The sequence below is a fragment of the Eumetopias jubatus genome, unplaced genomic scaffold (genome assembly GCF_037043125.1).
Source record: "Eumetopias jubatus isolate StellerSeaLion01/CBP00866 unplaced genomic scaffold, mEumJub1_p1.0 scaffold_1, whole genome shotgun sequence".
NCBI classification, from domain to species: domain Eukaryota; kingdom Metazoa; phylum Chordata; class Mammalia; order Carnivora; family Otariidae; genus Eumetopias; species Eumetopias jubatus.
This window is the reverse complement of record NW_028274807.1, coordinates 179,515,124-179,529,650: the sequence shown is the minus strand read 5'-3', so window position 1 is coordinate 179,529,650 and position 14,527 is coordinate 179,515,124. Positions and strand designations below refer to the sequence as shown.

The 14,527-nt window shown below is 43.2% G+C and overlaps 1 protein-coding gene across 2 annotated transcripts; it reads right to left on the bottom strand.

Annotated features, from left to right (window-relative positions):
- Positions 1-314: 314 nt before the first annotated feature.
- Positions 315-13,271, bottom strand: PROK2 (prokineticin 2). Of its 2 annotated transcripts, XM_088027558.1 has the most exons (4): positions 12,974-13,271; positions 9,473-9,598; positions 2,127-2,189; positions 315-830 (listed from the first exon to the last, which is right to left on the bottom strand). In XM_088027558.1, the coding sequence occupies exons 1-4, from the start codon at positions 13,067-13,069 to the stop codon at positions 726-728; spliced, it is 390 nt and encodes a 129-aa protein (XP_087883684.1). In that variant the 5' UTR covers positions 13,070-13,271; the 3' UTR covers positions 315-725. The 2 variants fall into 2 exon arrangements, with proteins under 2 accessions (XP_087883684.1, XP_027957657.1); XM_028101856.2 differs by lacking the exon at positions 2,127-2,189 and having other exon boundaries at positions 12,974-13,258.
- Between the last annotated feature and the right edge of the window lie 1,256 nt (positions 13,272-14,527).

The following is a 14,527-nucleotide window of genomic DNA, read 5'->3' as shown; positions in this document are numbered from 1 at the left end:
AAACCTGTCACACAGCCAACCTGAAGGCACAGGTTCCATAAAAGTTTGGAAGCACCCCAACCTCTACTCCATCTAGGAGAAGTCTGGAGTGTCTAGTTCAACTACACACCCTTCACTGTTTAAGTATCAGGCAAAAAGCTTGATTCTCAACAGTAATTCTGCCAGCAAATTAGAGGAGATCGATAACCCCGCCCCCCACTTTAAAATGCAAAAGAACTGGTGAGGGAAATGGTGAAAAATAAAGTGAGAGCCTTAAAATTCTTTGAGGAGAGAAAAGAGACCTTAGGGTGTGTGTGTGTGTGTGTGTGTGTGTGTGTGTGTGTGTGTGTGTGTGTGTGTGTGTGTGTGGTGGGCAGGGCTGGGGGGAGGGGGGGTTTAAGAAAAAAAAGTTTCTGTGACAAAGTAACAAATTCTTATTCTCCTCATTTTTGTGAAAATGGGTGAGTTATTGGCATTAAAAGAGCCAAGCCAAACCAAAACACAAACAGGGAAATGAGAACCGGTTCCATAATGCCCTGCACTTTACATTCGTATCCAAAATTAAAATCCTCTTTCAATTAAAAAAAAAAAGTCATTTAAACATCAAAGATAGAAATGTTACTTGGATAGTTGAGAAAGCAACAGCATTTCTTTCTGGCATATTATTTGTTTGGCACAATCACAAGTAAATAGACTTTACAGACATCATGTGGCTGTTCACATTTAAAGTTTCTACTCTCAAGTGATTACTTTCGGGCTAAACAAATAAATCGATTAAATGAAGTCCGTAAACAGGCTAAGCCCGGCATACATGGACATGTGTGATGCATTCTCCGCCCAAAAAATGGAACCTAAGATAAAAGAAGAAAACTGAATCAGAGCAGGAAATGTTAAAAAACAAAAACAAAAAACTATTCTTGAGAAATGTCTTTGAATAAGAACAGCTAGTGTTATATTGAGTGTTAACTCTTCATCAAGCAATACACTTGGCATTTTATTATCCTTCTTCATCCCATAACCGCTCTGTGAACATGACAAATGCTTTCATTATACCCATTTTACAGGTGAGAGACCGAGACACAGAGAGATTAGCAACTGGCCCAAGCTCACAGACCCAGAACTTGAAGCTTGGCTGGCAGCTGGACCAGAGAGACAAAGCTTTTGACCACCAAGCTATACTGCCTTTTACTTCTTCATTTTAATTCTTTTTATAGCATCCTACTAATGAAGCTCCTTAAGGAGGGCATGACATTAAGGGTATGACCGCAGTGATGAGAAAATATGAAGTCACTGACAATGAGCAATATATAAACTCACACGTTTGCACACAGATGGCAGAAGGGGTCAAAATTCTGGGGAGTGTGGATAGGGGAAGAACAAAAGGGAAATTAGGGAAGGAGGCAAGCTTGAGTCACAGAAAAGGAACAAACTAAACCCTGGCCTAGGGAGAGCCAGCAGAGAAAGGTCGGCTTCATTCCAAGAGTCATCCAAGTGGTATTTCCAAGTCTTGCCCACGCCACCAATGAAGCAGGGTTGAGGAGGGTCAACCAGCAACTGGCATGGTGGGCCTTTCAGGGGAGTCCCTCAAAATATGTACACGTTCCAGAGGCAAAGAACAAAACTCATTCCCTCTCCCTTGGGAATGGTGCCCTCTTAAGAATCCACCTCCTTGGCAAGTTATAGAGAGAAAGTTTAACCCCAGGCCTGGAGGCAACTGATAGTCAATGAAATGGGATGGCAAATTACTCTGGCCCAGGGTACTGTGAGAGAGGCAAGCTATTAGAGGATCCTTACACAGTTTACACAGGGCAGAAAAATGCATCCTGTCTGTTTCTCAACTGAGATGCTTTGTTTGCTATCATTCTAGTGTATTTCCTTCCTATTCTCTGCCACCAAAACAGGCTGCCCCATAACCAGTTATCTGTCCTAATGAGAAAGTCTGAGATGCATCTTCCAGATGTCTTCTAAATAATTTCTCTGTACATTAAAAAAAAAAAATTGTCTGCAGACAGTGACAGAACCATTCTAACCTTATTTAGGGACTGAACTAAGAGGACAGACCCATCTGTATGGTAGTCCCAAAGTGGCCAGGGCCCACGATGCTGGACATTATCCTTCAGTGGGTACCATGCTCATGTTCTTCTTACCTCCTTCCTCCTCTTTCTTCTTTTCCTCTTTCTTCTTTCCTGCCTTCCATTTCCAAAATGGTTCTGGAAGGGCCAGGGAAATGATTGAGATCAATAAATACAAAAGGAAGACAGGGAAGCAGCAGGTGGGCACTGATACGCAGGTGAACAGGCAGAGCCACCCCAGGTTCCTCAGCCTTTTGCCAAGGGCCTTATTGTCAAGGCTCTAATGACAGTGCCTGCCCGCAGGTGCCACAGCCGTCGGCGCCACGCAGACTTGTGCTCAGAATGGTTCTGTCACTGTGTGTGTCAAAGGGCGGCACGCGGATGGCTAGCTCATTTGTTGGCACTGAGAACACGTCAGGGGAGGCGGGTACAGCTGCCTGGCTCAGACAATCACAAGCGGACAGCATGAGGAGTTCTAACCCTTGACCTGTAGGATCTCCTCTAGCCCTGAGACTTTGCGAGCTTCATTTGGCCATGCCTGAAACTACTGCATGGGCCGGTGGTCCCCAGCTGGGGGTGACTCTGCCCCCGAGGGGACATCCAGCAGTATCCAGAGATATTTTGTTTGTCACAACTTGGGGGAAGGAGTGTGAGTAGGGGGTGGAGGGCAGGGGTGCGGCGAGGCAGCTTCCAGTGCGCAGGATAACCCCCCAACAGTAAGAACTCGCGGGCCCAATGTGCCGACTGGATATCGCAGCCTCTGTTCTGAAAAAAGAACAGAGGCTGCGATATCCAAGGTAAGGGAGCCTGAGCTAAGTGAACTACAACTATAATGAACATGTCAAACTGTTATACACAGACAACACCAAGCATGTTTCCTTTATTCGCTCATTCAGCAGATGTTTACTGTCACTGACATATCAGGCCTTATGTTATGTGCTACAGATACAGTGATGAACAAAACAGGAAAGGCCTGGGCCCATCATGCAGCATGAGTTTTAATGACAGAAGACAGATAAGCAGTAGGATAGCTAAAGCTGTGAAGAAGCACCCTCATGATGCTTGCAGTCTTGTGACGTGTGCATCAAGACACCACGGGTGCTCTCTGGCCTGTCAGGTACCTTCTTAGTGCCTTGAAAACAGGAGCAAAGAAAAAGAAGAGCGGTGGCCTGCCATGCCCAGGCTTCATAAGGCATGGCACATGAACGTCACACCAAACCTGTATGCCACATTTTTGCCTTATTTTGACACAAGCTAAGTGGCTTCCTCTTGAGGTGAAGTAACACGGCTAACTGCAGTCACCCAGCTAAAAGGGAACCTGCCATAATCAAACCCAGTCCACTTTCTTCCAGACTTTGCTCTATCTCCTGCCAATGCCTGCCCCCGCCCAGACGTGCTCTGCCTGAAGGCAGAGGGGTGGCCTTCCCAGGTCCTGTGGCTTCTCCTCACTCTGCACACCACTGCCCGGCACTGAGCAGGCCCCAAGTGACTCATGCCACCAAACTCACAGAGATGGACTTAACGTGAAGCCAAAGATGCAGAAGGCCTTCCTGTGTATAGTTCCCTCCGGGGCCTACATGGGGCCCTGCAATGAGCTCACAAGGTCAGAGGTTTCTGTGAATCCTTCAAAAATATTGTGAATTATCCTTCTTCTTATGGAGGGTGCCAAGGCAGTATCGGCCTCAGCCCAGATCTGTCCCAACAACCTTAACATCATGATTACACTGTCCTGCAGGGATCCTTATACCTGCATGCTCTCTTCTTATTCTTCTCAAGCCCACTCCCCTTTTTCAAGATCCGGTCTGTTTCTCCCCCTGCCAAGCCTTTTTTATCTGCACCTGCTCATAAGCAGTTTTCCTCCTCTCCTTCCATCTGTGAGCCCCTAATGACAAAGAACACCATTTCTGATGTGATACACTTAATAGATACTTGGCAATTTCTCCAGTGCCCCCCTTCATTTCTAGCTCTACACATATTTTGTTTTTTAAAGATTTTATTTATTTATTTGGGAGAGGGACAGAGATAGCAACAGTGATAGTGGGAGAGAGAGAGCACAAGCAGGGGGACGGGGGAGGAGGAGAGAGAGGGAGAAGCAGGCTCCCCACTGAGCAGGAAGCCTGACTCAGGGCTTCATCCCAGGACCCTGGGATCATGACCTGAGCCAAAGGCAGACATTTAACAGACTGAGTCACACAGGCGCCCCCTAGCTCTACACATACTGTGTGGCAAAGTTAACAGGTGTCTAATAGCCAGAGACATGAGAAAGTATACAGAAGATGCATCTTCAGAGGCACAAAGAGAGCCCAGGAGCTAACCATTCAGTCCCAACTTGATGGTTTATTTTAGAATCAACTCAATCCAACACTTCCAAAAGCCCAGAATTCCAAAAAGCAGATTCTAGAAGTAACCAAGGTAGGACCTGTAGCACTTTCCACAAGGTACAATTCTTATCCATTTGTGGCACTTTTAAAGAGAAAATAGGACTGATACAAAACACAGGTATCATTTGCGATTTCTCTCAAAACAGCCACTTTTGCTAAAGAAAATGTAAAGAAGAATACACGAAGAAAACCCTGGTCATGTCACATAAAAAGCACTGGTCTCATGTGGGAAGGAGGTTTGGGGTAGGCAAAATGAGTGAAGGGGGTCAAATGAATAGTGATGGATGGTCATAACTTTGTAGTTCAGACAGATGTCAAATTATAATGTTGTATACTTGAAACTTACATAATTTATATAACAATTTTACCTCAATAAAAAAATGACAATTTTAAAGAAAGCCAGTTTTGTTACCATAACTTTTGTCAATAAAAGTACATAGTTCAAAAAATTTCAAATAGCATAATAGCACATAAAATAGAAACTAAAAGTCTCACGGTTCCTGTCCCCCTCTCACAGTTTCCAGCTTTAATAATTAGGAAGATCGCCAATGTATTTTAATTTGGTCAAGTCTTAAAATGTTTCTTCAAATTTTTTTTTTGGAATAAGTATATATTCGTACAACCCTAAATCATGCAATGATTTGTCTTCTTGTGGCTAGAGAGGGTTAACATGGGCTCTGGCCTCCCACTGCTCTGTATCCTTGCAAAGAGTAGAGGAAAACAGGGAATGGGGGGGGGTCAGCCTCTGGCTTGTGTGGAACTTGAGTTGGGTTGGTAAGCTGTTGGCGTGCAGGCTTGGGCCTCTGGCTCTAGAGAGGTGCAAAATATTTGTAAGAAGTAGGGGTGGGCTTCTGTGAGTCAAGAGGACCCACCCCCCACACACACACTTTAGCTCTCATTTAGGGCAGCTACAAGTGCCCCGTGTGGAAGATACGGCAAGCCATGTTGTGTGTTTGGGTAGCTGCTGAGCTCCCAATGCAATGGTGCTGCTTTATCTCCTACACTGTGTCCTGTGAGGGGAAGTAAGTGGAGCGTTCGGCCAGTGGCACTCAACCAGGGCAAGGTCCATCCCCCAGACCGTCACAGGGGACACATGTGTCATAGTCTGGGGACATGGCTGGTTGTCACAACCGAGAGAGGGAGACTACGGGTATCTTGTGGGTAGAGGCCAGGGATGCTGCTAAACATCCTATGATGCACAGGATGGTCCCCACCACAAAGAGCTATCAGCCCCATACTGTCAACAGAGCCCTGGCTGAGAAACTCTGTATTCGACTAAAGTATATTTATGTCCCCTGAGTCTCTCTGACAACGAACTTGTATTCACAGCGAGGATGCTGTCCTGAGAGAGAAAATGTAGATAGCAGCTCTTGACCTCTGTCATAGGAAAGATGAGGAAATTAACATATTAGGCTTTCATCCACCCATCTTCCACTAAATTCTGAAGTTATATTAGTCATATTTTAGTTAATATTTTTTAAAGTTATACTCTATCCTGAAAGTATGTTTACAAAGTATGTCATAGGTTGGTTCTAAAACAGAAACTGCTAAAAATTTTTTAAATTATCCTTTTTTTTAACACAGACAAGTCCCAGGTTTTAATTTTAATTTTTTTTTCAGAAAAGGAAAATGTATTGGTCAAGTTTTAAAATGTAGCTAAAAAAAAAAAAAAACACCAGAAAACAAAAAGTAAAACTGATACTAAAAATGTTAACATAAAAAGCGAAGCAAAAACAATTTTGGGGGAGGAAACACAGTTGTTTAAATTGAAAACAAAAATATAATGATAAGCAATAAAAGTATTAACTACATAATTATAAACTTCCAAAGCCAAGAAGCAATCAGAATGGGATGGAAATGGCTAATCTTTGTAAACTCTGAGAAGTGTAGGTATTAATAGAAATACTAAAATAGTGGGTTTTTTAAAACAGTAAAATATTCCTTAAAGATATACGATTCAGTAATTCATCCGTAACTATTAAAAAATTGTTAAAAATGAATACATGTTAAAACCTTTATTTGACTAAAAATGTGTTTGGAAAACATACATCCTGTTCTTAGGTAAACTGATTTTTTATTCTACTTTTCAATCATCAAATGTAAAGTTAAAAACTGTACAATTCTAAAATTAGAGTGTAGCAGTCACTGTAAACTCCACAAATTAGTTGATGTATCTGAAATAAAATAGCAATCTGTGACTATCAATTCCTACCTGTAGTTTGCAATTCCATTCATCAACTATTACTCACTTTATCAAAATAAACAGACATTTGTGGTTATGACTAAGTCAAGCCAGAATGGAAAGTTTAAAATTTAAACAGGTGTAGTCTTCACTTATTCATAGTCTTGTGTTTTTAAAACACCAATCCCTGTAACCACAACCAGTTAATCTCCCCTTTAAAAAAAAAAAAAGGAAGAAAAAGGAAAGAACACATCATATTGAAATAGAATTTTCAATGCAGTGTCTACACTTTTACCATTTACTGATGAGCCATTAAACTGTAGTTTGAAGTTGAATACTGTATATTACATTCACCAGGATGCATTTACAAAAAGTTTTTATTCTCAAATTGTTTTGAATAGAACATAGTAGAGAGATAATCTGGAAGTAACTAGATTTTTACCAGGATAAGTTAATTTCACCCAGAACAAGTAACAACTCCGGGACCTACTTTAAAAATAGAAGTGACATAGGAAAATGTATTTTCGAGACAGAAAAGTATCCAGTGGCAAAAGTTGTAAAACTGAGTTCTAGAAACACTTTTCAAGTGGGCATCTGAATGGGGGGAAAGTTAAGATCTGACATAAAACCTTTATTTATTTTTTTAGTTCTTTAGTTCTTTAATCACTTCATTCTACTATGAAAACCATAACTTAATATTAAAGACTTCATTATTACAACTGTGATTAAAAACAAAGACGTAGAGATGTACCTGGGTTTCCGGGAGAAGAATGATTTTGTTTACTCTCAGAAATGACCTTACACTACATATACCTGAACTGGAAGTTATCCAGGCACCCGGGGAAAGAGAATTTGGTTCTCTTATTAAAATACCTCAGATTTGGAAAACTCATCAGAACTACAGGATGTGACATATTCCCAGGAAGGACCGTTATCTCTCATCCCACACAAACCAGTTTTGGTTAACCTGAGCAGACGAACCCACTTTCACGGTGGCAGAAGAGTATGGTGATTAACACCACACAACCAACAGAGCATCACACAGACATGAAGTCCCATGCTGCTGCGTGCCCTCTCACCTGGTGACCCCAGCCAGTCACTGAGTCCCTCTGAGGCTTACTGTGGTTGTATGCAGAAGGTGCTGGAAACAAATGTGCTTCACGGGCTTGTTGTGTGAAATGAGAAACTCATATCCAACATTTAGTACAGGGGGTCTGGGATGTCACAGCCCTCACCAAGGGGCAACTGTGCCTTGCTATGATGACAAAGAACAGTTGCACAGAACATGTCAGGCTGCACAATTCTGGTATGCAGGGTGTGTAAGGGTATACTAACACTGCACAAAAACAACACTATTCTTAAAAGAAAAGGTTAAGAGCAAACTTTTTCAAGCACAGTGGCTCAAATGTACAAAAGTTGGCTTGCACTTGATGACAAAAGTGACATCAGTGCCAAAGGTGGCTGGGCTGGTGTCACCTCCTCACTGGGAGCTTGGCATTGAGACAGACCGCTAACGGTTTACAACCTTTCCTATCTTAAAGTGGCCAAGAATAAAAGGTATGTGTCACGTGTGACAATGACAGTGAAGCCACGGGGAGGGATGGTCTAAACGGAACAGGAAGTTATTTCTCAAGGAAACCACAGGAAAGCCAAACTCTCTTCAGAGCGACCCAAACAAGTGGAGTCCCTATGAAAGCTCACAGAGCTGACATAAGCCCATTTATTTCACTACCCTCACTCGGAGAAAAGTCAAAACAGTTAACTGTCATCTGCAACTGTCGAGGACAGGGAAGATGTTGGGCTTTACTACAGCTTTCAACCCTAAACCACATGTGGAGAAGAAAAAAAGGTAGAAGGCAGAGTCCAGAAGGTAGATTACTTGGAAAACATTCCATCTATTTCAAATGGGAGAGAATGCTGCAGACAGACTGAGCTCTGCCCCCAACAAGCCACCTGGCCTGGGACCGCGCCTTCCATGGCCCTGGGGCTTCCCTTTGCTGCTGGGTAAAACCAGTAGGTGGCGCTAAGGGAGCAAGGCACTGCCACCTGAGTCCCTGGGGCATCTTACTGAGATCCCACCATTTTAAGTTTTGATTCAGAAGGGCCAAGACTCTCCAAGCTCCACACATTTTTCTGCTCCCTCCTGCCTCTAACCCACCCCACCTTCCTGAGTCATGTCGCTGACTGGCCCTTGCACACAGGAGCCTCTGCCACACAACCTCAAAAGTGCCATCCGATCCTGCCAACATAAGGTCATGCCACTTATTGCCAAAACTGTTCAAAAGTGCTATTTAGGGACACTGAACTGTTAGGTAACTGAATAAATTGGAAAATTAAATATCATTAACCTCTATGGTTATGAAGTGTATTGTGTAGATTAAGTGAAAATAAAGGACTTTTAAATTAAGATACAAGGATAACAGTATCATTGATGATCTTGTGCAAGAAACAAACCACAAAGTTATCTACTTCTGCTTTATCAGTGGGTCTGATATTAAGAGTCTTCTCAAGAACTTCCATACTCCGATTGCTGCAAAGAAGTATACACTGTACCACACACATATATTTTTGTCCTAAATCATTTTTAGGCAAATTCATGTGTTTGAAATTATTTTTCTGAAATGTTTCTAATGTCATGAGAGCAAGAATATGAAAATGATTCACTAGAATAAGGATGGTAGAGGATCCAGTTCTTTAAAACGGGAGGGGAGGAGGGGAGGAGGTAGTTTTCCATTGTCATCCTCTCCAACTTGTAATTTCAAGCACATTAGCCTGGGTTTCCTGTCATACAGGCCTTGCTTGGAGTTAAATTACCGCAACATAAGAGAACCACCATGAATACAAATATATATACTAACTTTACGAGTCAGCGGATGGCAGCTGTCTCCCACTTTGCCCATAGGTGTGCAAATCCTTATGCTCTTGACCCAGATACTAACAGCACAGCACATGCCTCCACCACACTGGGGGTCCTTGTCGCAGGCCTGAAATGTAACAAACAAACAGATAAATATAGATGGCGGGGAAGACTCGGGCTAAGGAAATCTAAAATTAGCAGTAAAAATGCTCTTTACATCTCCAACCACTAGGATTTTAATAATCATACATATAAAAAAGAACTGTAATCTTCATTTGCTTGCACATATTTACCATAAAATCTGAACAGAAGAGATTTTCCTAGTTTAAAAAAAAATGGCCTAAAGAATGACCCACACGTTATGAAAATCTTAAATAAACACACACAGAAAATCACCTCTTTTTCTAGTGTTTTGTGGCTGAATTGGCTTTGAATTTGAAAAACGAGTCTGCATTAGTCTTATACTATACATGACCATTAGGAACTACATAAATTGAATCACAAGATTTTATGACTATTAACCGCAGAATACATTGGGCCCAATTTTAAAAAGGGATTTAAATGGTCTCTAAATCTGGCATGAAATGCTCCAGACCCATAAAGGCACTGATGTAAATTTTAAAAGTGCTCATTTTCCCTTTCAAATATTTGCATTTTGGTTCCTGAGACTTGATGTTTCTCAAACCACTGGCTTGATTTTCACATTTCCTCTTTAAAAAAAGAAATTTCATAGGTTGGGAGTGGACAAACCAAGACTTTTGTCTTAGGTTAGTGTTTTTTTTTTTTTTTCGGGTGAGTAAGCTGCAAAAAGGAAATTATTGGCTTAGGGTATGCACATGTGTACATTACAAAATCAGTTGAACTATTCTTTAAGATTAATCAGATTTAGAAATGCAAATGACAGATGCAATTATCAACAATGATTACTCAAGGCATCTGTTCCCAATATAAAAATTGTAAATACAAATAATTAAAGAATCAACTATGGAGGAGTTTTCAGACTCTATCTAAATAGCAATAAATAATGCAGTCTAAATTTATTTGCATAAAAATAGATCTGAAGAACAATTGTTCCTCCCTAGAGCCAACAAAAAATAGAATGCTTTGTTTGAATGGTGTGTAATACTCTGTTTTGCTAGCGATGAGGTAAAAACATGCTGTACTATATATGTAAGAAACTAAAAAGTCTATAATTTAGACAAAAATTTAAATTTTTTACATTTATTGGAAACAACTAAAACACTCCTTCCACGTTTTTCTCCTTCAAAGTTTTGGGCCTAGCCACAAGTTCTCAAAACATAAATATATGGGCACACCCTTATTCACTGCTTTTTTGGTAAAAATTACCAATCATCCTGCTTTAGAGTTGGTTTATTTCCCTCATTAGAGTTTTTTTCCCAGTCTATTTAAAACAACTATATGGACAAAAACATACAATTTGAAAAAAATACAATTTTCACCTTGGGGCATTAGGACATTCAGAGGAAAACATCCAAACATTTCAATTTTTCAATTTTTAGCTGTATGCCAGAAATCATGTATACATGGCCATGACATTTCATAAATGAGAGGTTCTGTACATGATCTTTTCCAATATGGTTTTAACAAATCTATGTGGAACATAAATCAATTTCAAAATAACTACACCTATTACCAAAAAAATAAAAAATAAATATTAAAGGTGGAGGTTTCAGGCAGTATTTTCTGTCAACAGATACTCAAGACCTGGAATTCTGAAACCCCACTAACCCTTTTTAAAAGACAATCAAAATCCAGCCAAAATCTTCCAAAAATTCAGTCAATCACTTGGATGTTTAACATCCTGAAGACAGTAAGTTACCAAGTTTTTCATTTGGCTCCAGATGGTTCCTGTCATGAAAACATAACTACATTTCTTTATTGCTACATTGCTTAGAGAAATTTTTAAAAATTCTCTTTTGGTAATACTGAGTTAAAACAACAAAAACAGCATAGAGAAGTCCACTCTAAGCCTCTCCAACAGATAAACACCCCATGTGATAAAATTTCATTTTTGTAACAAAAAGCATCACTTCTTGGAAATATTTACAAAAAAATGCATAGGCTGATATATATTTAATTAGACCGCTGTTTCCTAATGCCCTTCATCCTTAACCCATTGCAGATCTATTCAAATAGTGTTGTCCTGTGAATGGAACAAAAAGATACTTATATTGCAAAAGAATTCTGGGCTCAGAGGATTAGGAGAAATTTAAAATGAGCCAGCAGGGGAAGAGGGGGGAGAAAACCCAATCATGTTCCAACTCATATATTAGAAAGACCTGTAAAAAGTTTCTTTTTTTCAACCACACTGACTGACAAAGCTATTCAAAGACACTTTTAAAAAACCTCTATTTTATAAACACCACAATGCTTATAATACCTATTGGATATAACCAAATACTGTTATTGTACAAGGGCTTTCAAGATGCTATAAACCTATGAACTAACTTGAGACTATGGAGCTTTGTTTTCTCAAGACAAGGACAGATTTCCCTCAAATTTCAGTATGTCATTATGTATCATCAGTTCAAACATATAAGTCTTATTTAAAATCCCATAGTGTGCCTTAGATAATTGAAGTAATTTAATGGATGTGTACAATAATTTAAGATTAAAAAAAAGATAAAAGAGTAAAGCAGATGAGCAACCAGGAAATGGTAGGGATTTTGCACTGTTGATGTAGACTACTGTAAACTCATCCTTCAGATCCACACACACAAAATTGTTGGTGGGAGTAGGAGAGAATGGACTCAGTTCCTACTTTCAAAAATGATGAGGACAACTTCTCTAAGTTGAAACAAACATCTACATTGTAACCTACTCCATAATTATGCCCGAACGCTGGAGGTGTTTTATCAGGAACTGGAAATGGAAAACTTTTAAAAGGAAAACCTGAAGAAGCTGAAGAAAAAAAAAGCCCTGGAAACCAGAAGGAAGCGCCCACACTGCTTTTCAAAACGCACACAGGGCCTCGGACCAAGTTATTGCAAGGGGTTTCTGCGGAGGGTACAAGGGGAGCAAACTCCTTGACCAGAGGATTAAGTCTCAGGATTGGGGGATATTCGTCTTGCCCCTATGCATTTCAGAAAGGGTCTCCCAAATTTTAAGGTTCGAGGTTGGAACGCCTCGAAGAAGTGCTAGAGAAGACTCTGAAAGCAAACTTCTTTCAGCTTAACAGAAAAACAGACCAAACTCGAGGAGAGAGCTTGCAGGGGTCTAAGAGGGAAGCAAGGGGGGAAAGGTGGTGAAAAAGGAGGCCGGTGACACTTCGGTCACTTTTTCTTCCACGGCGCGCCCAGGGTCCCGGGCCGTCCGCTGCTTTTGGAGCAGGGCACCTCTCCCAGAGCGCCAAAGGGCGACTGGGGCAGGTGTCCCCGCCCGGGGCGACCCTCCCGGAGCCGCTCCCCACCCCCCGCCCGAGCCCCCAGGGCGCAGCGCGGGCGCGCATCCCGGGCGGACAGGTGCGCCGGGGGCCGCTTACCCCGGTGATGACTGCGGCGTCCCCGGCGGGGGGCGTGAGCAGCAGCGGCGGCAGCAGCAGCAGGAGCAGCAGCTGGGCGCAGCGCGGGCCCCTCATGGCGCCCTCGGGACTGCGCGGCGGTTGGGGGCCGTTGGGGGCGCGGGGCCGGGGCGCGCTCGCTGGAGCGCGGAGCGGCCGGAGGGCGGACTGGCGGGCGGCTGGCGCGAGCCTCCGGGCCGTTATAAAGGCGAGCCCCGCTGTGACTCACGCCGGCGTCCGCCCGGCAGCACGCGCGGGGGGCACGGCGCGGGCACACACCCCACACCCCCACGCGCACACGCGCGCCCACCCCGGCCCGGCGGCCCCGGGAGGAGCACGTGCCGGCGCGCGGCTCCCCGCGCCCCCGCCCCGGGCGCCACGCAGGCAGCGCCCCCCGCGGGGCGCCCCGCTCCCGGCCCGCGCCTCGCCTCCCGCCTCCCGCCTCCGCCCGCCGCAGCCTCTCGCACGCGCCCCAGCCGCTTTGTGGTCTGAGACACGCTCGCTCACTGTCCTGGTTTCCAAAGCTCCACGTGCTGGGCGCCGAAAACTTGCAGCTCATTTGCCGTGCAGATGTTTAGGGAGCGCCTACTACGTGCGGGGCGGTTAGACACCCGGGGGAGCGGGGAGGGGAGGGACGGGAGCCTCCGAACCCGTTCATTTGTTCAGCAGGTCTTCGCAGGGCGCCTGCTGCATGCCAGGTACTGGCCACTGGGGTCTGGCCTCATGGTCCAATAACCGAACAGAAAAGACACACATCAAACAAATAAACCGGGAAACGTGGAAGACAGGAAAGAAGAACAAAGGGCAAGCAAAATCACCCCTAATCCCACATCCCTGACGACATGGTGGGGTTTGTCCTTCCAGCTGTGGGAGTCCAATTTCTTTCTTTCATTTCTAATGCTTTCCCTTTATGCTCACATCTGTTCCCGACCCTCTCCTCTCTGATTTTCCCCACATGCCTTTCCTCCCTTCTGTAACACCGCGCCAGCTTCAGGCAGAGCAGTTCAGGATGATGCCAAGGGGAAATGAGAACGCCTGGTTCGGGGCCGCCAGGCTGAGGCCCCCTGAACTGTAGGTAGGCAGCTCTTTCTTCTTTTACTTTCCAGCCCAGGAAAATCACCCTTCCTTCTTGGAAGATGCCATGTAGCATCGCTGTGATGAATTCATTCAGGTAAACATGACTTGAGCGCCTACTGGGCTCTAGGCTACTCATGAGAGAACGAGTGACACATTACCTTCCATCTCTGACCCAAACCTAGTTCCAAGAATCACAGCTTGTTTTTCTTCAACGAAAACGATTTCATGAATACCTCGCTGTGACCACTGCCAACCTTGCTTGCGCCGAAGTTCTGGGAAACCTAACTTTGTTTCTGAATTGTTAGAACCTCTGGCTTTCTCTGGTCCCTCAAGGACCAGAAACTGTTGAAAAGCAGATGCGTCTTTCAGCCTCTTTAATAAACGCAGTGAAAATAAATAAATAAATAAATAAATAAATAAATAAATAAATAAATAAACGCAGTGAGTAGAGTTGAGACA

Excerpts from the sequence above, each read along its gene's own strand:
- PROK2 (XM_088027558.1), bottom strand. The coding sequence starts at position 13,069 with ATGAGGGGCCCGCGCTGCGCCCAGCTGCTGCTCCTGCTGCTGCTGCCG. Across the intron at positions 9,599-12,973 it reads ACGCCGCAGTCATCACCGGG|GCCTGCGACAAGGACCCCCA; the intron begins GTAAGCGGCCCC and ends GTTACATTTCAG. Across the intron at positions 2,190-9,472 it reads GCCATCCGCTGACTCGTAAA|AACCATTTTGGAAATGGAAG; the intron begins GTTAGTATATAT and ends TGGCCCTTCCAG.